Source organism: Heteronotia binoei, chromosome 2, assembly GCF_032191835.1.
Source record: "Heteronotia binoei isolate CCM8104 ecotype False Entrance Well chromosome 2, APGP_CSIRO_Hbin_v1, whole genome shotgun sequence".
Taxonomy (NCBI): Eukaryota; Metazoa; Chordata; class Lepidosauria; order Squamata; family Gekkonidae; genus Heteronotia; species Heteronotia binoei.
In genome coordinates, this window is record NC_083224.1 from 9,386,667 (window position 1) to 9,409,596 (window position 22,930).

The 22,930-nt window shown below is 50.8% G+C and overlaps 1 protein-coding gene across 1 annotated transcript; it reads left to right on the forward strand.

Annotated features, from left to right (window-relative positions):
- Positions 1-2,604: 2,604 nt before the first annotated feature.
- On the forward strand, positions 2,605-20,312 carry TRIB3 (tribbles pseudokinase 3). The gene is made up of 3 exons (XM_060233192.1): positions 2,605-2,889; positions 18,091-18,383; positions 19,817-20,312. Exons 1-3 carry the CDS (start codon positions 2,605-2,607, stop codon positions 20,310-20,312), a joined length of 1,074 nt encoding a protein of 357 aa, XP_060089175.1.
- The last annotated feature ends 2,618 nt before the right edge of the window (positions 20,313-22,930 follow it).

Consider the following 22,930-nt stretch of genomic DNA (forward strand, 5'->3'; position numbering starts at 1 on the left):
TCCTTGGGAGGTGGTGGGCTCTCCTTCCTTGGAGGTTTTTCAACAGAGGCTAGATGGCCATCTGACAGCGATGAGGATCCTGTGAATTTAGGGGGAGGTATCTGTGAGTTTAGAGGGGTTCCTCAGTGGAACAGGCTTCCTCCTTGGGAGGTGGTGGGCTCTCCCTCCTTGGAGGTTTTTCATCAGAGGCTAGATGGCCATCTGACAGCGATGAAGATCCTGTGAATTTAGGGGGAGGTGTTTGTGAGTTTCCTGCATTGTGCAGGGGGTTAGACTAGATGACATTGGAGGTCCCTTCCAACTCTATGATTCTATAAGCCACAGGTGGTCAGAATTGCTTAACGTAAGAGCCACGTAGAATAAACATCATATGTTTGAGAGCTGCAAGAAAGAAAGGAAGGAAGGAAATAGATGGGAAGGGAGGGAGAGCTGGATAGAGAGCAACTTTAAATGCATTTTCTAAGCGATTTAAAAGACACGCATGCCTTCTCTGAGCCAGCCGATAGGGTGGTGGGGGCTTTGAGAGCTGGATAATACGTGTGAAAGAGCGACATGTGGCTCCCGAGCCACAGTTTAACCACCCCTGTGCATAAGCTTCCGTGCGCGTGCACACTTAAGTTTGGTTGGCTGTCGTCTGCATGCACACGAAAGCTTCGACCCAGAATTAAACTTTGTTGGTCTTCAAGGTGCCGCTGTGAGGTAGACGCTACTGACAACTTGGCTGCACTTTCGTTGGCGGTGTGTGAGCGTGGCGGCTGACTCCCTTCCCCGGGGGAGGCTGCTGGTTTCCGCTTGTTGACACCAAGAGCTCTTTGCTCCGTAGCTCAAGCCTGCTGGCCTTTTTTTTTTTGTAGCGGGAACTCCTTTGCATGTTAGGCCACACCCCTCCCCCGAGTTAGCCAATCCTCCTGGAGCTTACAGTAGGCCTTTTACTAAAAGCCCTGTAAGTTCCGGGAGGATTGGCTACATCAAGGGGTGCGGCCTAAGATGCAAAGGCGCTCCTGCTACCAAAAAACCAAAAAAAAGCCCTGCCTCAGGTTAATGCTTGCGTGGGAAAGGTGGTGCGTAGGAACAGATGTTTGTATTTAAAGTCCTTTGGGGTATAAGCACCTGCGTTTCTGTATAAGAGTTCCAGCAGCTGTTTCTTTAAATAGACGGGGTTACGTTGTTTGCATTGCTCAGATCGCTCGTTGTTGCCCTGTCTCATCCAGTGTTTGTTTGGTAGACCTTGAGGACTAGAAACATGAATCATAGAGCCGGAAGGGTCATCTCATCCAACCCCGTGCACAGGAATTCACAAATATCTCCCCCCCTCACACACACACACACACACACACACACACACACACACACACACACACACACACACACCCAGCATCCCCTGCTCCATGCCCAGAAGATAGCCAAAAAATATGGAGATGGTTGCTTCCATCACTGCTAACTTCTCTGGGACGCTGGAGGTGTAGGGGGTTGGACTAGATGAAGAAGAAGAAGAAGAAGAAGAAGAAGAAGAAGAAGAAGAAGATGATGATGATGATATTGGATTTATATCCCGCCCTCCACTCCGAAGAGTCTCAGAGCGGCTCACAATCTCCTTTCCCTTCCTCCCCCACAACAGACACCCTGTGAGGTAGATGAAGATATTGGATTTATATCCCGCCCTCCACTCCGAAGAGTCTCAGAGCGGCTCACAATTTCCTTTCCCTTCCTCCCCCACAACAGACACCCTGTGAGGTAGATGAAGATATTGGATTTATATCCCACCCTCCACTCCGAAGAGTCTCAGAGCGGCTCACAATCTCCTTTCCCTTCCTCCCCCACAACAGACACCCTGTGAGGTAGATGAAGATATTGGATTTATATCCCGCCCTCCACTCCGAAGAGTCTCAGAGCGGCTCACAATCTCCTTTCCCTTCCTCCCCCACAACAGACACCCTGTGAGGTAGATGAAGATATTGGATTTATATCCCGCCCTCCGCTCTGAAGAGTCTCAGAGCGCCTCACAATCTCCTTCCCCTTCCTCCCCCACAAGAGACACCCTGTGAGGTAGATGAAGATATTGGATTTATATCCCGCCCTCCACTCCGAAGAGTCTCAGAGCGGCTCACAATCTCCTTTCCCTTCCTCCCCCACAACAGACACCCTGTGAGGTAGATGAAGATATTGGATTTATATCCCGCCCTCCACTCCGAAGAGTCTCAGAGCGGCTCACAATCTCCTTTCCCTTCCTCCCCCACAACAGACACCCTGTGAGGTAGATGAAGATATTGGATTTATATCCCGCCCTCTGCTCCGAAGAGTCTCAGAGCGGCTCACAATCTCCTTTCCCTTCCTCCCCCACAACAGACACCCTGTGAGGTGGGTGGGGCTGGAGAGGGCTCTCACAGCAGCTGCCCTTTCAAGGACAACCTCTGCCAGAGCTATGGCTGACCCAAGGCCATTCCAGCAGGTGCAAGTGGAGGAATGGGGAATCAAACCCGGTTCCGCACACTTAACCACTACACCAAACTGGAGGTCCCTTCCAACTCTATGATTCTATGATTCCCCCCCCCCTTGGCTCCTCCCTCCGTTTTGCATTAACCCTCTCTTCCCCTCCTTCCCCAGATGAGTCTCCTTGCAACGGAATGTCTGGCAGCAGCTACTCTGCTGAAGAAACGGCTGGACTTCGACGACGCGCCCGAGGGCGACGGCCCGCAACGCAAGCGCCCGCGTCTGGGTCCCCTGCCAGGGCCGACCCCTTGCCTCCAGCCCTTGGCAAACCCCCCGCCGGCCCCAGAGCAGGACTTGGGGGTCTCCCAGATCGGGCCGTACCTCCTCCTCGAGGCCACCGAAGGGGAACGCTGCTACAGAGCTGTGCGCAGAGACACGGAGGCGGAGTACACCTGCAAGGTAAGGGGCAGAAATGGCGTGTGTGTGTCTGTTGCAGGGGTCACCCGCCTTTCTGAGTAGGCGGGCACAGTTGGAATTCTTTGTGGTGAGTGCAGGCACAAAATGGCCGCCACAGGAGGCGGAGCCGGCCGCAAAATGGCTACCGCAGGTTCCCTTCAGTCACACAGCCAATTGGATCTCCGGTGGCCAATCAGAAGCCTTGTTGGGCCAAAGTTCTACCTTGCTGGAGCCATGGCAACCCACGGACCATGTGGGCGACCCCCGGTCTATTGTATTGCTCTCAGTTGCCCATCCTGGCCTAATTACTAGACACGTGTTGTGCATTTTTAAAAGCAGTAGTCTAAGAATGACATCTCACTGAATCAAGGCCGGTAGCTAACTACTGTAGTTCGATTCTGGTGGGTAACTATGTTGGTCTGAAGCAACAGCATGAAGTTTGAATTGTGGCAACAGCATGAAGTTTGAATCCAGTGGCATCTTGAAAACCAACCAAGATTAATTGTGGGTATACGCCACGGGTGGTCAAAATTGCTTAACATAAGAGCCACATAGAATAAATGTCAGATGTTTTGAGAGCTGCAAGACACAAAAGTCAGATGGTTGAGAGCCGCAAGACATGAACGTCAGACTTTGAAAGCCACAAGACAGGAAGGAAGGGAGGAAGGAAGGAAGGAAGGAAGGAAGGAAGGAAGGAAGGAAGGAAGGAAGGAAGGAAGTAGGAAGAAGGAAGGGAAGGAAGGAGGGAGGAGGGAGGGAAGGAAGGAAGGAAGGAATGAGGGAGGGAAGGAAGGAAGGAATGAGGGAGGGAGGAAAGGAGGGAGGAAGGAAGGGAGGGAGGGAGACAGAAAGGGAGAGAGAGGTGAAAAGAGAGCAACTTTAAATGCATTTTAGAAGTGATTTATTGTTTCAAACAATTTTATTAGTAACATATGGTAATAAATTTCAATTTCTTACATCATTAATAATTACCTTTTTTTAATCTATCCCATATATTACTTTCTACCCACCCCTCCCCCCGTTACTTGACCCCCGCTGGTGTTATATACTTAAAATCTTAATAGTAAAGGTACCCTTAATTAATAAGAACCAAAATTAATATCCTCCTCCCTCTTATACTTAGTCATTATCAAAAATTCTCCAATGTCCTTTTATTTTTCACTCTTTTTCTACGTATCTTCTGAACTTTTTCCACTCCATCTTAAATACTTCTAAATCATAGTCTCTTAAGGTCCTTGTTAACTTGTCGATTTCACTCCATGCCATAACTTTTACAATCCAATCCCACTTCTCTGGTATTTCTTCTTGCTTCCACAACTGCGCATACAATGTCCTAGCAGCTGAGAGCAAGTACCAGATTAAAGTTCTGTCTTCTTTTGGAAATTTTTCCATTTGTAATCCCAACAGAAAAGTCTCTGCAGCTTTGTTAAATTCGTATCCCAAGATCTTAGAATTCTCTTGTCGAATCATCTGCCAGTACCTTTTCGCTCTTTCACATTTTAGAAGTGATTTAAAAGACACAAATGCCTTCTCCACACTGGCCAACAGGGTGGTGGAGTCTTTGAGAGCCACATAATATGTGTGAAAGAGCCACATGTGGCTCCCAAGCCACAGTTTGCCCACCCCTGTGCATAAGCTTTCGTGTGCACACACACTTATGTTTGGTTTGCTGTCATCTGCATGCATACAAAAGCTTATACCCAGAATTAAACTTCGCTGGTCTTCAAGGTGTCACTGGACTCAAACTATTGTTGTATATTTTTATCCACTCTTCCTCAGGGAGAGAATATACACCAGAGCCAGTTTGGTGTAGTGGTGAAGTGTGCGGACTCTTATCTGGGAGAACCGGGTTTGATTCCCCACTCCTCCACTTGCAGCTGCCGGAATGGCCTTGGGTCAGCCAGAGCTCTTGCAGAGTTCTCCTTGAAAGGGCAGCTGCTGTGAGAGCCCTCTCAGCCCCACCCACCTCACAGGGTGTCTGTTGTGGGGGAGGAAGGTAGAGGGGATCGTGAACCACTCTGAGACCCTGCGATTCAGAGTGTAGGGTGAGGTATAAATCCAATATTTGTAAAGCCAGTTTGGCGTAGTGGTTAAATGTGCAGATTCTTATCTGGGAGAACCGGGTTTGATTCCCCACCCCTCCACTTGCAGCTGCTGGAATGGCCTTGGGGCAGCCATAGCTCTTGCAAAAGTTGACCTTGAAAGGGCAGCTGCTGTGAAAGCCCTCTCAGCCCCACCCACCTCACAGGGTGTCTGTTGATGTGGGGAAGAAGAGATAGGAGATTGTAAGCCGCTCTTGAGTCTCTGATTCAGAGAGAAGGGTGGGGTATAAATCTACATTCGTTGTCTTCTTCTATATGGTTCTCTCCTTCCCTGTTTTATTCTTACAACATCGCTGTGAGGTAAGTTTGGCTGAGAGAGAGTGTCTACGTGGTAAGTTTCATGGCATGCAAGGATTTGAACCTGGGTCTCATCTTTCCGAATCTAACCTCTGCCTCTTGAGAGCCCTTGGCTTACTTATATCATTTATTAAAAAAAGGTCAAGGTAGTCCCCTGTGCAAGCACCAGTCGTTTCCGACTCTGGGGTGACGTTGCTTTCACAACGTTTTCACGGCAGACTTTTTACGGGGTGGTTTGCCATTGCCTTCACCAGTCATCTACAGTTTCCCCCCAGCAAGCTGGGGACTCATTTTACTGACCTCCGAAGGATGGAAGGCTGAGTCAACCTGGAGCCGGCTACCTGAACCCAGCTTCCACCGGGATCGAACTCAGGTCGTGAGCAGGGAGCTCAGACTGCAGTACTGCAGCTTTACCATACTGCGCCACAGGGCTCTAGATAGATAGATAGATAGATAGATAGATAGATAGATAGATAGATAGATAGATAGATAGATAGTTAGATAGTTAGAGAGAGAGAGAGAGAGAGAGAGAGAGAGAGAGAGAGAGAGAGAGAGAGAGAGTTGGAAACGACTGGTGCTTGCACAGGGGACTACCTTTACCTATCTCTCTATCTCTCTAAAGGTAGTCCCCTGTGCAAGCACCAGTCGTTTCCAACTCTGGGGTGACGTTGCTTTCACAGCGTTTTCATGGCAGACTTTTTACGGGGTGATTCGCCCCTGCCTTCCCCAGTCATCTGCACTTTAGCCCCAAGCCAGCTGGGTACTCATTTGACCGACCTCGGAAGGATGGAAGGCTGAGTCAACCTGGAGCCGGCGACCTGAAAACTCAGCTTCCGCCGAGATCGAACTCAGGTCGTGAGCAGAGCTTAGGACTGCAGTACTGCAGCTTTACCACTCTGTGCCATGGGGCTCTTATACCCCCCGCCCCCAATTCTTCCCAGTGGGGACCCAAGCAGCTTACAGCACTCTCCCCTTCTCTGTTTGAACCTCACAACAACCCTGAGAGGTAGGTTGGGCTGATAGTATGTGACTGCCCCAAGGTCGCTTGGGGACCTCCCATGGCAGAGTGGGGAGGGATTCGAACCGGGGTCTCCCAGATTCTAGTCCAACACTCCAACCGTGGACCATGCTGCCTGGAACGAGTCGCAATTTGAAAGGCAAATCTGGATTTGCTGAAAGAATTCAAAGCAGTGCCGTGTCTTGCATGCCATCTTTTTTTTTTAACCCAACTTCTCTGAACCCCTTTTCTGTTATGACAACATTAGCATTTCTATTGTCTGCTAGAGTGTGCTGCCACCTTCTGGCTAAATTTAGAATGCCATGCCCGCTTTCATAGCCAGCGCTGTAGGTCTCAACTCATAGAATCCTAGAGTTGGAAGAGACCTTCAGGGTCATCTAGTCCAACCCGCTGCACAATGCAGAGAGCTCACAAACACCTCCCCCTAAATTCACAGGATCCTCATTGCTGCCAAAGGGCCATCTAGCCTCTGTTGAAAAACCTCCAAGGAAGGAGAGCCCACCACCTCCCAAGGAGGAAGCCTGTTCCACTGAGGAACCGCTCTAACAGTCAGGAAGTTCATAGAATCACAGAATTGGAAGGGACCTCCAGGGTCATCTAGTCCAACCCCCTGGACAATGCAGGAAACCCACAAACACCTACCCCAAATTCACAGGATCTTCATTGCTGTCAGAGGGCCATCTAGCCTCTGTTTAAAATTGCCAAGGAAGGAGAGCCCACCACCTCCCATAGAGTTGGAAGGGACCTCCAGGGTCATCTAGTCCAACCCCCTGCACAATGCAGGAAACTCACAAACACCTCCCCTTAAATTCACAGGATCATCATTGCTGCCAGATGGCCATCTAGCCTCTGCTTCAAAACCTCCAAGGAAGGAGAGCCCATCATCTCCCGAGGAAGCCTGTTCCACTGAGGAACCGCTCTAACGGTCGGGAACTTCTTCCTGATGTCGAGCTGGAAACTCTTTTGATTTAATTTCAACCCATTGGTTCTGTTCCGACATTCTAGGGCCACAGAAAACCATTCCACACCATCCTGTAGAGGACAGCCTTTCAAGGACTTGAAGATGGTGATCGTATCACCTCTCAGCCGCCTCCTCTCCAGGCTAAACATCCCCAGCTCCTTCAACCTTTCCTCATAGGACTCGGTCTCCAGACCCCTCACCATCTTCGTTGCCCTCCTCTGGACTCTTCTGAACTCAGAAGAGAAGGTTTTTATATACCCTGCTTCAGGGGTGGTAACTTTCCAGATGTTTTTTTTGCCTACAACTCCCATCAGCCCCAGCCAGCATGGCTGATGGCTGGTGCTGATGGGAGTTGTAGGCAAAAAACATCTGGAGAGCTACCGTTGGCCACCCCTGCCCTACTTTCTTCTACCTTAAGGAGTTTCCAAGAGACTTACAATCCACTTCTCTTCCCCTCCCCACCTTGTGAGGCAGGTGGGGCTCAGAGAGCTTGAAGAGAAAAGGGATTGGCCCAAGCAAGGGCACCCAGCAGGCTTCATATGGAGAAGGAGGGGAGAATCAAACCCGGTTCTCTAGAGTCCGCTGCTCTTAACCATACACCGCAGCTATTTGATCCTCACAACAACCGAGAATGGTGTTTAAGAGAGCCAGTTTGGTGTGGTGGTGAAGTGTGTGGACTCTCATCTGGGAGAACCAGGTTTGATTCCCCACTCCTCCACTTGCGGCTGCTGGAATGGCCTTGGGTCAGCCATAGCTCTGGCAGAGGTTGTCCTTGAAAGGGCAGCTGCTGGGAGAGCCCTCTCCAGCCCCACCCACCTCACAGGGTGTCTGTTGTGGGGGAGGAAGGTAAAGGAGATTGTGAGCCGCTCTGAGACTCTTCGGAGTGGAGGGCGGGATATAAATCCAATATCATCTTCTTCTGTCTTCTTCACCTGCTGGAATGGCCTTGGGTCAGCCAGAGCTCTCTTATCTGGGAGGACTGGGTTTGATTCCCCACTCCTCCACTTGGAGAGCAAGTTTGGTGTAGTGGTTAAGTGTGCAGACTCATATCTGGGAGAACCGGGTTTGATTCCCCACTCCTCCACTTGCACCTGCTAGCATGGCCTTGGGTCAGCCATAGCTCTGGCAGAGGTTGTCCTTGAAAGGGCAGCTGCTGTGAGAGCCCTCTCCAGCCCCACCGCTCTCTGTCCTTGAAAGGGTGTCTGTTGTGGGGGAGGAAGGTAAAGGAGATTGTGAGCCGCTCTGAGACTCTTCGGAGTGGAGGGCGGGTTATAAATCCAATATCTTCTTCTGTCTTCTTCACCTGCTGGAATGGCCTTGGGTCAGCCAGAGCTCTCTTATCTGGGAGGACCGGGTTTGATTCCCCACCCCTCCACTTGCACCTGCTGGAATGGCCTTGGGTCAGCCAGATTTCTGGCAGAGGTTGTCCTTGAAAGGGCAGCTGTTGTGAGAGCCCTCTCAGCCCCACCCACCTCATAGGGTGTCTGTTGTGGGGGGAAAAGGGGAAGAGATTGTAAGCTGCTCTGAGACACCAAGTGAAGGGCAGGGTATGAATCCAATCTCCAGTTTGGTGTAGTGGTTAAGTGTGCAGACTCTTATCTGGGAAAACCGGGTTTGATTCCCCATTCCTCCACTTGCAACTGCTGGAATGGCCTCGGGTTAGCTAGAGCTCTCACAAAGGTTGCCCTTGAAAGGGCAGCTTCTGGGAGAGCCCTATCAGCCCCACCCACCTCACTGGGTGTTGTGGGGGAAGAAGATAAAGGAGAGTGTGAGCCACTCTGATTCAGAGAGAAGGGCGGGGTATAAATCTGCAGTCTTCTTCTTCCTCCACTTGCAGCTGCTGGAATGGCCTCAGGTTAGCCATAGCTCTCGCAGAGCTGACCTTGAAAGGGCAGCTTCTGGGAGAGCCCTCTCAGCCCCACCCACCTCACAGGGTGTCTGTTGTGGGGGAGGAAGGGAAAGGAGATTGTGAGCCGCTCTGAGACTCTGTCCTTGAAAGGGCAGCTTCTGGGAGAGCCCTCTCAGCCCCACCCACCTCACAGGGTGTCTGTTGTGGGGGAGGAAGGGAAAGGAGATTGTGAGCCGCTCTGAGACTCTGTCCTTGAAAGGGCAGCTTCTGGGAGAGCCCTCTCAGCCCCAACCACCTCACAAGGTGTCTGTTGTGGGGGAAGAAGATAAAGGAGAGTGTGAACCCCTCTGGGTCTCTGATTCAGAGAGAAGAGTGAGGTATAAATCTGCAGTCTTCTTCTTCTTCCCCCCTCCAATACTGCCATGGCCATATTCCTGCACACGTGCACATTAAATTCTGACTAAAGAAAAAGGTCACAAGATCTTGCATGCATCTCCCGTGTGATGTTTAGTTTGGTTGACTGGCAAATGTTTCTGTTTTTATCAGCTGAAAGAGGAACGTTGTGCTTCAAACAGCGCGTGCAGAACGACTTCCTTCCTTTTTCTCATGTGTAGGAGTCAGCATTGTGTGACCTCAGAGGAGCCTGGTTTTTGGCACCAGTGACTATTGAGCCCCCTTCCTGCTTAGGAGAAGGCCAGGCCAGAACAGTGACTCATGCAGAGATGTCAAAAGGGTATTCGTGTTTGTGTGTGTATTCCCTCCACTACAAATTAGCAGTCTGCTGATTAGAGCAGAGGTGTCAAACATGAAATCCAGGGGGCTGAATCAGGCCCCCAAAGAGCTCCTATCAGGCCCCCGAGCAACTGGCTGTTATCTGCTTCCTTCTCCCTCTCTCTCGCTTCCTTCTGCATCACAGCTTGCTTTGCAAGGTTTGCTCAGTTGCTATAGAGCAAATTTGCTCCATGGGCTGAGGCTCTTCCCTTGGGGAGGAAGGGGGGCGAGAGGCAGATCTTGTATTTCCAGGCTCTCTCAATCGCACAGCAGAGCTACTGAGCCAAGCCTCTCTTCCTTCTATTGGCTGAAGCTCCCCCCACTCCCATCCCCTGGGGAAGGAAAGAAAGAGCCAGAGCTTCCTTTGCCCCGTTCCCTGGATCCCACGGGAGAAATACAAAGAAAGCACCTTTAAGACCAACGAGTGCTAACATTTTAAGCATGGTTTAAGTTTTTTAAAGGTATGCCCCATGGCGCAGAGTGGTAAAGCTGCAGTACTGCAGCCCTAAGCTCTGCTCACACGACCTGAGTTCAATCCCAGTGGAAGCTGGGTTCGGGTAGCTGGCTTGAGGTTGACTCAGCCTTCCATCCTTCCAAGGTCGGTCGAATGAGTCCCCAGCTTGCTGGGGGGGAAGCATAGATCAGAGGTGGCCAACGGTAGCACTCCAGATGTTTTTGCCTACAACTCCCATCAGCCCCAGCCACTGGCCACGCTGGTGGGGCTGATGGGAATTGTAGGCAAAAAACATCTGGAGAGCTACCGTTGGCCTCCCCTGCTGTAGAGGACTGGGGAAGACAAGGGCAAAACCACCCCATAAAGTCTGCCGTGAAAACATTGTGAAAGCAGCGTCACCTTAGAGTGACCCAAGGCCATTCCAGCAGCTGCAAGGGGAGGAGTGGGGAATCAAACCTGGTTCTCCCAGATAAGAGAGCTATGGCTGACCCAAGGCCATTCCAGCAGGTGCAAGTGGAGGAGTGGGGAATCAAACCCAGTTCTCCCAGATAAGAGAGCCATGGCTGACCCAAGGCCATTCCAGCAGGTGCAAGTGGAGGAGTGGGGAATCACACCCGGTTCTACCAGATAAGAGAGCTGTGGCTACCCCAAGGCCATTCCAGCAGGTGCAAGGGAAGGAGTGGAGAATCAAACCCAGTTCTCCCAGATAAGAGAGCTCTGGCTGACCCAAGGCCATTCCAGCAGCTGCAAGTGGAGGAGTGGGGAATCAAACTCGGTTCTCCCAGATAAGAGTCCGCATACTTAACCACTGCACCAAACTGGCTCTCTTGTTGAAGAGTTGGATTTATACCCTGCACTTTATTCAGAGAGGCTTACAATCTCCTATATCTTCCTTCCCCACAACAGACACCCTGTGAGGAGGGTGGAGCTGAGAGGGCTCTCATAAAGCAGCTGCCCTTTCAAGGACAACCTTTCAAGGAGAGCCAGTTTGGTGTAGTGGTTAAGTGGACTCTTATCTGGGAGAACCGGGTTTGATTCCCCACTCCTCCACTTGCACCTGCTGGAATGGCCTTGGGTCAGCCAGAGCTCTCTTATCTGGGAGAACCGGGTTTGATTCCCCACTCCTCCACTTGCAGCTGCTGGAATGGCCTTGGGTCAGCCAGAGCTCTCTTATCTGGGAGAACTGGGTTTGATTCCCCACTCCTCCGCTTGCAGCTGCTGGAATGGCCTTGGGTCAGCCAGAGCTCTCTTATCTGGGAGAACCGGGTTTGATTCCCCACTCCTCCACTTGCAGCTGCTGGAATGGCCTTGGGTCAGCCAGAGCTCTCTTATCTGGGAGAACCGGGTTTGATTCCCCACTCCTCCACTTGCACCTGCTGAAATGGCCTTGGGTTAGCCATAGCCCTGGCAGAGGTTGTCCTTGAAAGGGCAGCTGCTGTAAGAGCTCTCTTAGCCCCACCCACCTCACAGGGTGTCTGTTGTGGTAAAGGAGATTGTGAGCCGCTCTGAGACTCTTTGGAGTGGAGGGCGGGATATAAATCCAATATCTTCTTCTTCTCTGCCAGACCTATGGCTGACCCAAGGCCATTCCAGCAGCTGCAAGTGGAGGAGTGGGGGAATCAAACCCGGTTCTCCCAGAGAAGAGTCCGCACACTTAACCACTGCACCAAACTGGCTCTCTTGTTGAAGAGTTGGATTTATACCCTGCCCTTTATTCAGAGAGGCTTACAATCTCCTATATCTTCCTCCCCCTCAACAGACACCCTGTGAGGAGGGTGGAGCTGGAGAGGGCTCTCACAGCAGCTCCCCTTTCAAGGACAACCTCTGCCAGAGCTATGGCTGACCCAAGGCCATTCCAGCAGCTACAAGGGGAGGTGTGGGGGAATCAAACCCGGTTCTCCCAGAGAAGAGTCCGCACACTTAACCACTGCACCAAACTGGCTCTCATGGCAAGGGTGTTAAATCACCTAGGCGTTGTTTGTTGTGACGGCTTAAAGCAGGGGTGGCCAAGGGTAGCTCTCCGGATGTTTTTTTTTGCCTTCAACCCCCATCAGCCCTAGCCAGCGTGGCCAATGGCTGGGGCTGATGGGAGTTGTAGACAAAAAACCTCTGGAGAGCTACCGCTGGCCACCCCTGGCTTAAAGGGCTGAGAGACAGAAGTGACTTCACAGCTGTCTCTGTTGCGCTCTGAAGGGCTGCCCCCAATCCCCGAGGGAATCAACCCTTATGTCACACCTGGGTGCGGACAGGTGAGGTCCTAAAGAGCCTTTGTTTGCGAGATGCTAAACCAACAATCGGCTCAGGAATGCAGAAGCCTCACTCCCTTGTGTCTTACCCGTTTTCTCAGGGAACAGTAATCCCAAAGAGATGTTTCCTCATAGCCTTCGCATTGCCAACGTGCTTTCTCAGGGTGAGAAGAGATACAGCCCTGAGGCCTTAAGCACCTAAGAGTGAAACTACAAGGGACTGTGGGTATGGGTCCAACCCATGGCCACTGATACTGCTTTAGAGGAAAGTGAGCCTTCGTGGTTCGGAACACTATCCCCATGAAGAAAGGTTGAAACGCTCGGGGCTCTTGAGCTTGGAGAAACGGCGACTGCGGGGTGACATGAGAGAGGTTGACAAGATGATGCATGGGATGGAGAAGGTAGAGAAAGAAGTACTTTTCTCCCTTTCTCACAATACAAGAACTCGTGGGCATTCGATGAAATTGCTGAGCAGAAAGGTTAAAACGGATAAAAGGAAGTACTTCTTCACCCAAAGGCTGATTAACATGTGGAATTCACTGCCACAGGAGGTGGCAGCGGCTACAAGCATAGCCAGCTTCAAGACGGGATTGGATAAAAATATGGAGCAGAGGTCCATCAGTGGCTATTAGCCACAGTGTATTGTTGGAACTCTCTGTCTGGGGCAATGATGTTGTGTATTCTTGGTGCTGGGGGGGGCACAGTGGAAGGGCTTCTACCCCACTGGTGGACCTCCTGATGGCACTTGGGTTTTTTGGCCACTGTGTGACACAGAGTGTTGGACTGCATGGGCCATTGGCCTGATCCAACAGGGCTTCTCTTATGTTCTTATGTGACACAGAGTGTTGGACTGGATGGGCCACTGGCCTGATCCAACAGGGCTTCTCTTATGTTCTTATGTGACACAGAGTGTTGGACTGGATGGGCCACTGGCCTGATCCAACATGGCTTCTCTTACGTTCTTATGTGACACAGAGTGTTGGACTGGATGGGCCACTGGCCTGATCCAACAGGGCTTCTCTTATGTTCTTATGTGACACAGAGTGTTGGACTGGATGGGCCATTGGCCTGATCCAACATGGCTTCTCTTATGTTCTTATGTGACACAGAGTGTTGGACTGGATGGGCCACTGGCCTGATCCAACAGGGCTTCTCTTATGTTCTTATGTGACACAGAGTGTTGGACTGGATGGGCCACTGGCCTGATCCAACATGGCTTCTCTTACGTTCTTATGTGACACAGAGTGTTGGACTGGATGGGCCACTGGCCTGATCCAACAGGGCTTCTCTTATGTTCTTATGTGACACAGAGTGTTGGACTGGATGGGCCACTGGCCTGATCCAACAGGGCTTCTCTTATGTTCTTATGTGACACAGAGTGTTGGACTGGATGGGCCACTGGCCTGATCCAACATGGCTTCTCTTACGTTCTTATGTGACACAGAGTGTTGGACTGGATGGGCCACTGGCCTGATCCAACATGGCTTCTCTTACGTTCTTATGTGACACAGAGTGTTGGACTGGATGGGCCACTGGCCTGATCCAACAGGGCTTCTCTTATGTTCTTATGTGACACAGAGTGTTGGGCTGGAGGGGCCACTGGCCTGATCCAACAGGGCTTCTCTTATGTTCTTATGTGACACAGAGTGTTGGACTAGATGGGCCACTGGCCTGATCCAACAGGGCTTCTCTTATGTTCTTATGTGACACAGAGTGTTGGACTGGATGGGCCACTGGCCTGATCCAACAGGGCTTCTCTTATGTTCATATGTGACACAGAGTGTTGGACTGGATCGGCCACTGGCCTGATCCAACAGGGCTTCTCTTATGTTCATATGTGACTCAGAGTGTTGGACTGGAGGGGCCACTGGCCTGATCCAACAGGGCTTCTCTTATGTTCATATGTGACTCAGAGTGTTGGACTGGAGGGGCCACTGGCCTGATCCAACAGGGCTTCTCTTATGTTCATATGTGACTCAGAGTGTTGGACTGGATGGGCCACTCGCCTGATCCAACAGGGCTTCTCTTATGTTCTTATGTGACACAGAGTGTTGGACTGGATGGGCCACTCGCCTGATCCAACAGGGCTTCTCTTATGTTCTTATGTGACACAGAGTGTTGGACTGGATGGGCCACTGGTCTGATCCAACAGGGCTTCTCTTATGTTCATATGTGACTCAGAGTGTTGGACTGGATGGGCCACTGGCCTGATCCAACAGGGCTTCTCTTATGTTCTTATGTGACACAGAGTGTTGGACTGGATGGGCCACTGGCCTGATCCAACAGGGCTTCTCTTATGTTCTTATGTGACTCAGAGTGTTGGACTGGAGGGGCCACTGGCCTGATCCAACAGGGCTTCTCTTATGTTCATATGTGACTCAGAGTGTTGGACTGGATGGGCCACTGGCCTGATCCAACAGGGCTTCTCTTATGTTCATATGTGACTCAGAGTGTTGGACTGGAGGGGCCACTGGCCTGATCCAACAGGGCTTCTCTTATGTTCTAACTTGTGGAGGGTAGATCTATCACTGGCTACTACCACTGGAGACTAGACGAAACCTCCATGTTCAGAGACAATTAACCTCTGAATCCCAGTGCCGGGAGGCAACACCAGTGGAAGGCCTCAGACTCTGTGCCCAGGATACTGGAGTAGATGGACTGTTGGTCAGAACCAGCAGGGCTCTTCTGATGTTCTTATGAAGGCCTCGGCCTCTCTGCCCTGTTGTGGGCCCTCCAGAGGAACTGGCTGGCCACTGTGTGAGACAGGAGGCTGGACTAGATGGACCCTCCCTTGTCTGATCCAGCAGGGCTCTTCTGATGTTCTTCTGAAGGCCTCAGCCTCTCTGCCCTGTTGTTGGCCCTCTGGAGGAACTGGTTTGCCACTGTGTGAGACAGGAGGCTGGACTAGATGGACCCTCACTGGTCTGATCCAGCAGGGCTCTTTTCACACCCAGTGAAAGAACCAGTTAGGTGTAGTGGTTAAGTGTGCAGACTCTTATCTCCACTTTTGATTCCCTATGAAGAAAAGGATTGATTCCTCACTCCTCCACTTGCACCTGCTGGAATGGCCTTGGGTCAGCCATAGCTATTGCAGGAGTTGTCCTTGAAAGGGCAGCTGCTGTGAGAGCCCTCTCAGCCACACTCACCTCATAGGGTGTCTGTTGTGGAGGGAGAAGATATAGGAGATTGTAGGCCGCTCTGAGTCTCTCATTCAGAGAGAAGGGCGGAGTATAAATCTGCAGTCTTCTTCTTCTCTTCTGATATTCTTATGAAGGCCTCAGCCTCTCTGCCCTGTTGTTGGCCCTCCAGAGGAACTGGCTGGCCACTGTGTGAGACAGGAGGCTGGACTAGATGGACCCTCCCTGGTCTGACCCAGCAGGGCTCTTCTTCCATGTTGGATCAGAGCTACTGAGCCAAGCCTCCTGTCAAGCCTGCATATTTCTAAGCACAATGGTGGGTTCTTAGACAGAAAGGAGACCGTTAATATCCACCGCCTCCCTCCCTTTTCCCCAAAGGTTGGGCAAATAGTAAATCCATCTAGCCCAAGGATGTTTTCGCTGCAGCCTGGCTGTGAGGTTCCTCTCCTCCACATTCACACAGACAGTTCTTATCAGGTCTGGAAGAAGTGTGAGAAACGGAGATGTTTTTAATCACCTCCGTTCCTTAGTAGTAAACTAGATACTATGTACTAACCTTTGAACCCGTCACTCCAAATGCAACTGTATGTTATCCTTTGAACTAATCCTATATAGTAACAGTATAATCACGTATACGTCGTTACTTCCAAGGATTCTGTCCTTGATAAAGCTTCAGAGTTTCTACAATAAAGCAACTTTTGATTTGACAACAGAAGACTGATTATTGAGACATATTGAACATATGAAGCTGCCTTATACTGAATCAGACCCTTGGTCCAACAAAGTCAGTATTGTCTTCTCAGACTGGCAGCGGCTCTCCAGAGTCTCAAGCTGAGGTTTTTCACACCTATTTGCCTGGACCCTTTATTGGAGATGCCGGGGATTGAACCTGGGACCTTCTGCTTCCCAAGCAGATGCTCTACCACTGAGCCACCGTCCCTCCCCTGTTGATGCTTGACACCTCCCTTCCTTCTCCCTTCTGGTCCCAAGGGGAAAGAAAGATGGAACCGGACCTTCCTTTTCCCTGCCCAGATCTCATGGGAGGGATACAAAGAAGAACCTTTAATATCAACAAGCGCTAACTTTTTAAGCATTTTTAAGGGTTTTTTTTAAAAAAAAATATTTAATTGTGTTTGTCTGTTTCCTTTATAAAGTTTATATTTCTGCTACCTAATCTTAAATAGTAGGTATACACATGGCCCAACAAGCTCTCATTTATATCAGATCTGGCTCTCATCGCAAATGAGTTCGACGCCTCTGGTTTATATAGCTGGAAAGAACTGCACAGTTTTAGCTGTCTGAGGATTACGTTCTGGAGACACACAACACTTGGGAAGAGAGCCAGCTTGGTGTAGTGGTGAAGTGCGCGGACTCTTATCTGGGAGAACCGGGTTTGATTCCCCCCTCCTCCACTTGCAGCTGCTGGAATGGCCTTGGGTCAGCCACAGCTCTGGCAGAGGTTGTCCTTGAAAGGGCAGCTGCTGGGAGAGCCCTCTCATCCCCACCCACCTCACAGGGTGTCTGCTGTGGTGGAGGAAGATAAAGGAGATTGGGAGCTACTCTGAGACTCTAGATTCAAAGTAGAGGGTGGGGTATAAACCTTCCATCTTCTTGAGAGCCAGTTTGGTGTAGTGGTGAAGTGTGCAGAGCCACTTGTGGGAAGGGCGGGATATAAATTCTAAATAAATAAATAAATAAATAAAATTATCTGGGAGAACCGGGTTTGATTCCCCACTCCTCCACTTGCAGCTGCTGGAATGGCCTTGGGTTAACCAGAGCTATCGCAGGAGTTGTCCTTGAAAGGGCAGCTGCTGTTCCTCTCAGCCCCACCCACCTCACAGGGTATCTGTTGTGGGGGGAGAAGATATGGGTGATTGTAAGCCATATAAGGGCGGGGTATAAATCTGCAATTCTTCTTCTAAGCTCTCAGCCGTTTCAGACTGTGGCTTCTTTATGACCCAATACTGCTTTCTGCAACTTTCTTTCTTTCTTTCTTTCTTTCTTTCTTTCTTTCTTTCTTTCTTTCTTTCTTTCTTTCTTTCTTTCTTTCTTTCTTTCTTTCTTTCTTTCTTTCTTTCTTTCTTTCTTTCTTTCTTTCTTTCCCTTCCCCTCCCCCTTCCTTCCTTCCTTCCTTCCTTCCTTCCTTCCTTCCTTCCTTCCTTCCTTCCTTCCTTCCTTCCTTCCTTTCCCTTCCTTTCCCTTCCCTCCCCCCTCCCTTTCTCTCTTTCTCTCTCTCTCTCTCTCTCTTTCTCTCTCTCTTTCTGAGCCTCTTATTCAGAGAGAAGGGCGGGGTATAAATCTGCAATTCTTCTTCTGCTGCTGCTCCTATTTATGTCTCCACTTTCTATTTTCCTTTGGGTCCTTTCTAGGTTTACCCAGCCAAGAGCTACCCAGAGGTGACGGTTCCTTACGGAGTCCTCCCAACTCATCCGAACATTGCCCGGGTGGAGGAGGTGATCCTTGGGGACCAGGATGTTTACATCTTCTTCCCGCCCAGCAGGGGCGACATGCATAACTACGTCCGAGGTCGCAAGCGCCTGGCCGAGCACGAGGCCGCCCCTCTCTTCCGACAGATGGCGGAGGCGGTCGCCCACTGTCACCAGCACGGCGTCATCCTGCGGGACCTCAAGTTGAGGAAGTTTGTCTTTGCCGACAGAGGCAGGTGAGAGTGAGGGACATGGCAACTTCATGGTTGCCAAGTCCAATTCAAGAAATATCTGGGGACTTTGGGGGTGGAGCCAGGAGACGTTAGGGGTGGAGCCAAGATCAAGGCTGTGACAAGCATCATTGAACTCCAAAGGGAGTTCTGGCCATCACGTTTAAAGGGACAGCACACCTTTTCACTGCCTTCCTTCCATGGGAAACAATGAAGGATAGGAGCACCTTCTTTTGGGGCTCATAGAATTGGACCCCCTGGTCCAATCCTTTTGAAACTTGGGGGATATTTTGGGGAGAGGCACTAGATGCTGTACGGAAAATTTGATGCATCTACCTCAAAAAACAGCCCTTCCCTACAACCCCAGAAACCCGTGGATCAATTCTCCATTATTTTCTATGGGAATAAGCCTCCTTAGGGAATCAGCAGCCATTTCCCTCCCCTCCCCCCGCTTTCTGACGACGCTGAAGCGGGGAAAGGGTCTCCAAGCCGGGGGATCCCCTGCCCCCACCTGGGGATTGGCAACCTTAGGCAACTTAGCTGCATATTTAGTTGACACTTCTCACCCAGAGGCACATCGAGAAATCATATTTTGCAGTTACAGACACGCTAGAACAGGGGTGTCAAACATGTGGCCTGGGGGCCGAATGTGGCTTCTTTACGACCCAATACTTCTTTCTTTCTTTCTTTCTTTCTTTCTTTCTTTCTTTCTTTCTTTCTTTCTTTCTTTCTTTCTTTCTTTCTTTCTTTCTTTCTTTCTTTCTTTCTTTCTTTTTCTTTCTTTCCTTCTTTCTTTCTTTCTTTCTTCCCTCATTCCTTCCTTCCTTCCTTCCCTCCCTCCCTTCCTTCCTTCCTTCCTTCCTTCCTTCCTTCCTTCCTTCCTTCCTTCCTTCCTTCCTTCCTTCCTTCCTTCCTCCCTTGCTTCCTTCCCTCCTTCCTTCCTTCCCTCCTTCCTCCCTCCCTCCCTTCCTTCCTTCCTTCCCTCCCTTCCTTCCTTCCTTCCTCTTTCTTTCTTTCTTTCTTTCTTTCTTTCTTTCTTTACTTTTATTTAACCATCTTTCAAACAGTTACAAAACAAAACAAAATGAACAATATACAACAATACCCTTGCAATCTACACAATGCATCTTGTTTGGTGTTCTCTCCAGTACAGTTTAACCTTTAATATACTACAAAGTCTGCTTGCTGGAACGGCATTGTATTCTCGTCTGTACTCTTGTTATTTACCTATTCAAGAAACTCGAACCGTTTTTCTATAAAGTCGTTTTCAACATTGGCATTTTCTGAGGTTATTACTTGTGTTGCAATTTTATCTTGTATTAGTAAGTCCCAAACCTTCGTAAACCTGTTTTTCACGGTAAGGATTTTGTTTGTTGTGCCAACACCCTCTTTCCCGCGGCTCTTCTTTTCCTAAATCCCCCTTGCTTCCTTTTGCGCAGGTCCCGACTCATGCTGGAGAACTTGGAGGACACCTACCTCTTGCCCGGACCGGACGATTCCCTGGAGGATAAGCACGGCTGCCCGGCCTACGTGGGCCCCGAGATCCTCTGCAACACGGGCTCCTATTCCGGGAAAGCCGCCGATGTCTGGAGCTTGGGGGTGGTGCTCTACACCCTGCTGGTGGGCTGCTACCCCTTCCAGGACACGAAACCCGCCTCGCTCTTCGGCAAGATCCGGCGGGGACGCTTTGTCCTCCCCGAGGGCCTGTCTCCCAAGGCTTGCTGCCTCATCCGCTGCCTTCTCCGGAAGGACCCGGCCGAGAGGTTGACCGCTAGCGGCATCCTGCTGCATCCGTGGCTGGCGGAAGGTGGCGTCTCCGTGAGGTCTTGGAGCAGCCCCTTTGGAAACCGGGGGCTGGAGCAGGTGGTGCCGGAAGGGAGGAGGGTGTGGGACGTCAGCGGTGAGCCGGGAGAGGAGGAAGGCCTGTACAGCTGAGCGGGAAGGCGGGGGACACACAGGACAAGAGAGCCAAAGAAAGTCCCGAGTCACACGCAGCAGGGAGTGGAAAGAAGCTGGCCTTTTCCCATCCTTCGTTCTGCTGCCGGGGCCGAACGTCACAAAGTGCCTTCTAGAAAAGACGGGGGGTCGCTTTCGCCAGCGCCCTCGCCTCGAATCAGGGGGAAACGAAGACCCGGACTCTTCGTGGCGCTTTGCTCCATAGGGCGCTACTTTTCCGTGTGCCAAAGAATCGTTTGGGATTACCTGATCACCAGCAAAACCAATCTCATGCCTTAAGGAAGGAGGGCCGGGCGCCCATTTATTCTGAAATGAAAGATCTCGCTCCCGAGGGCATCGAAAGACGTTCCGGAAACCGCACCGTTGCAAAATCAGGATTTCGAGAGGCGTGGGGTGCAAACCTTGCCTTCCCATTTCCAAGGACTGGGTCGATGGTGCCCAGGGGGCGGGCCCCACGTTGAGGCAAGAGGCTAGAACTGGCCCTTCCCGGATTTTACACGGCTGGACCACGGTTTGCAAGAACAGCGATCTCTTTTCCTTGTGCCAAGCAAAAGTACTGCAAAGCGTGCTGGAATGGTTAGGACAGAAGGAAGACAGAGTGGAAAGAAGTTCCAATGGACAATGTGAGGGGGGTTGTTACTCCCCACACACACACACACACACCTTATTTTTGTAATTTCTTTTAAGTGTGCAGTCTGAATACCTTTCCTTGGGGCATTTCAGTCTCCCTTTCCACTCCCGGCATCCTCTTACGATTCCGGCCTTCCACTCTGACGGATATGGATTGGCGGGCCTTCCCCTTTTGTTACTTGAACTTCTCTCAGGACTAGACCGCTTTGAGGATTCGGGTTCCCCACCAGAGGGCTTCTCTACTGTGCTTCCCTTAACTCTCCCTTCCCCCCTCCCCGGGACAGACATGAGCCAGGCCCGATGAGCAGCAGCAAACGTAGCAAAGCTCATCCGCTCAAATAAAATTAGGTTTTAGCCTTGAAGTCCCCATAGCTGGAATCCCGCGACCGAAACCCAGATGCGTTGGTTGCCCTGTATTCCATTAGCTGTCTGTTCCCTCTGCGTTTGAATCGCAGACTGTGCAGAGAGTGTTGCATGATTAGACAGGGCTTGGTTGCTGGATAGATCAGACCTTCGTGGGCGCTGGAGAGACCGTATTCCTTTACTAGATGCCTTTATAATAATTATTATTATTATTTGTCCCGCTTGTTAACTTAACGGCAGCTTGATCACCCACCTCAGAGTCCTGGTTGGGAAATGGCAGACGCAGCCAATGGGAAGACTAACCAAATGTGATTCCCTTTGGCTCTCTGGGTAGGACAGCTGGACTTCCACTTCTTGGGAACAATCGGGATTGTAAAAGAGTTTTGTGTGTGCACGCACACCATTCAGGGCTATCTACGCTACCGGTCGAAACCAGGGGATCTGATGCCGTGATCACACACACAAAAGAAAGCACTTTCAATCTACTTTCCAACTGGGTTTTGCGAGTTCAGACAATAAAATCCAGGTGCAAAGTGCATTGAAAGTGGGTTTAAAGTGGATTATTGTGTGTGTGAGATCACAGCTCGACATTCCCTTCTCTGCGCTTCAGAAAAGATGTGGGGAGGCCCAGCCAAACCCCAGCGTTTGCTTCAGATCACTTACCAGGCATTGAGGGGGGAGTCCAGCTTGGGCCAGGAGCTTGAACTTCCCCCTAGGTTTGCCAAATTTCAGGCGGGGCCTGGAGATTAATGACCCCCAGACTAGAGAAAACAGTTTGGTGTCGTGGTTAAGTGCGCAGACTCTTATCTGGGAGAACCGGGTTTGATTCCCCACTCCTCCGCTTGCACCTGCTGGCATGGTCTTGGGTCAGCCAGAGCTCTCTTATCTGGGAGAACCGGGTTTGATTCCCCACTCCTCCACTTGCAGCTGCTGGAATGGCCTTGCGTCAGCCAGAGCTCTCTTATCTGGGAGAACCGGGCTTGATTCCCCACTCCTCCCCTTGCACCTGCTGGAATGGCCTTGGGTCAGCCAGAGCTCTCTTATCTGGGAGAACCGGGCTTGATTCCCCACTCCTCCACTTGCACCTGCTGGAATGGCCTTGGGTCAGCCATAGCTCTGGCAGAGGTTGTCCTTGAAAGGGCAGGTGCTGGGAGAGCCCTCTAAGCCCCACCCACCTCACAGGATGCCTGTTATGGGGGGAAAAGGCAAAGGAGATTGTGAGCTGCTCTGAGACTCTTCAGAGTGGAGGGCGGGATATAAATCCAATATCTTCACCTACCTCACAGGGTGTCTGTTGTGGGGGAGGAAGGCAAAGGAGATTGTGAGCTGCTCTGAGACTCTTCGGAGTGGAGGGTGGGATATAAATCCAATATCTTCTTCTAATGTATCCAATCCTCCAAGAGCTTACAGGGCTTACAGAGCCAGTTTGGTGTAGTTCAGACAATAAAATCCAGGTGCAAAGTGCATTGAAAGTGGGTTTAAAGTGGATTATTGTGTGTGTGAGATCACAGCTCGACATTCCCTTCTCTGCGCTTTAGAAAAGTTGTGGGGAGGCCCAGCCAAACCCCAGCGTTTGCTTCAGATCACTTACCAGGCATTGAGGG

What these genes read in the sequence shown, in the direction of transcription:
- TRIB3 (XM_060233192.1), top strand. Translation starts at nt 2,605, where the DNA reads ATGAGTCTCCTTGCAACGGAATGTCTGGCAGCAGCTACTCTGCTGAAG. An exon ending in AGGCGGAGTACACCTGCAAG is followed by an intron (nt 2,890 to 18,090) that starts GTAAGGGGCAGA and finishes GGTCCTTTCTAG; the next exon opens with GTTTACCCAGCCAAGAGCTA. An exon ending in GTCTTTGCCGACAGAGGCAG is followed by an intron (nt 18,384 to 19,816) that starts GTGAGAGTGAGG and finishes CCTTTTGCGCAG; the next exon opens with GTCCCGACTCATGCTGGAGA.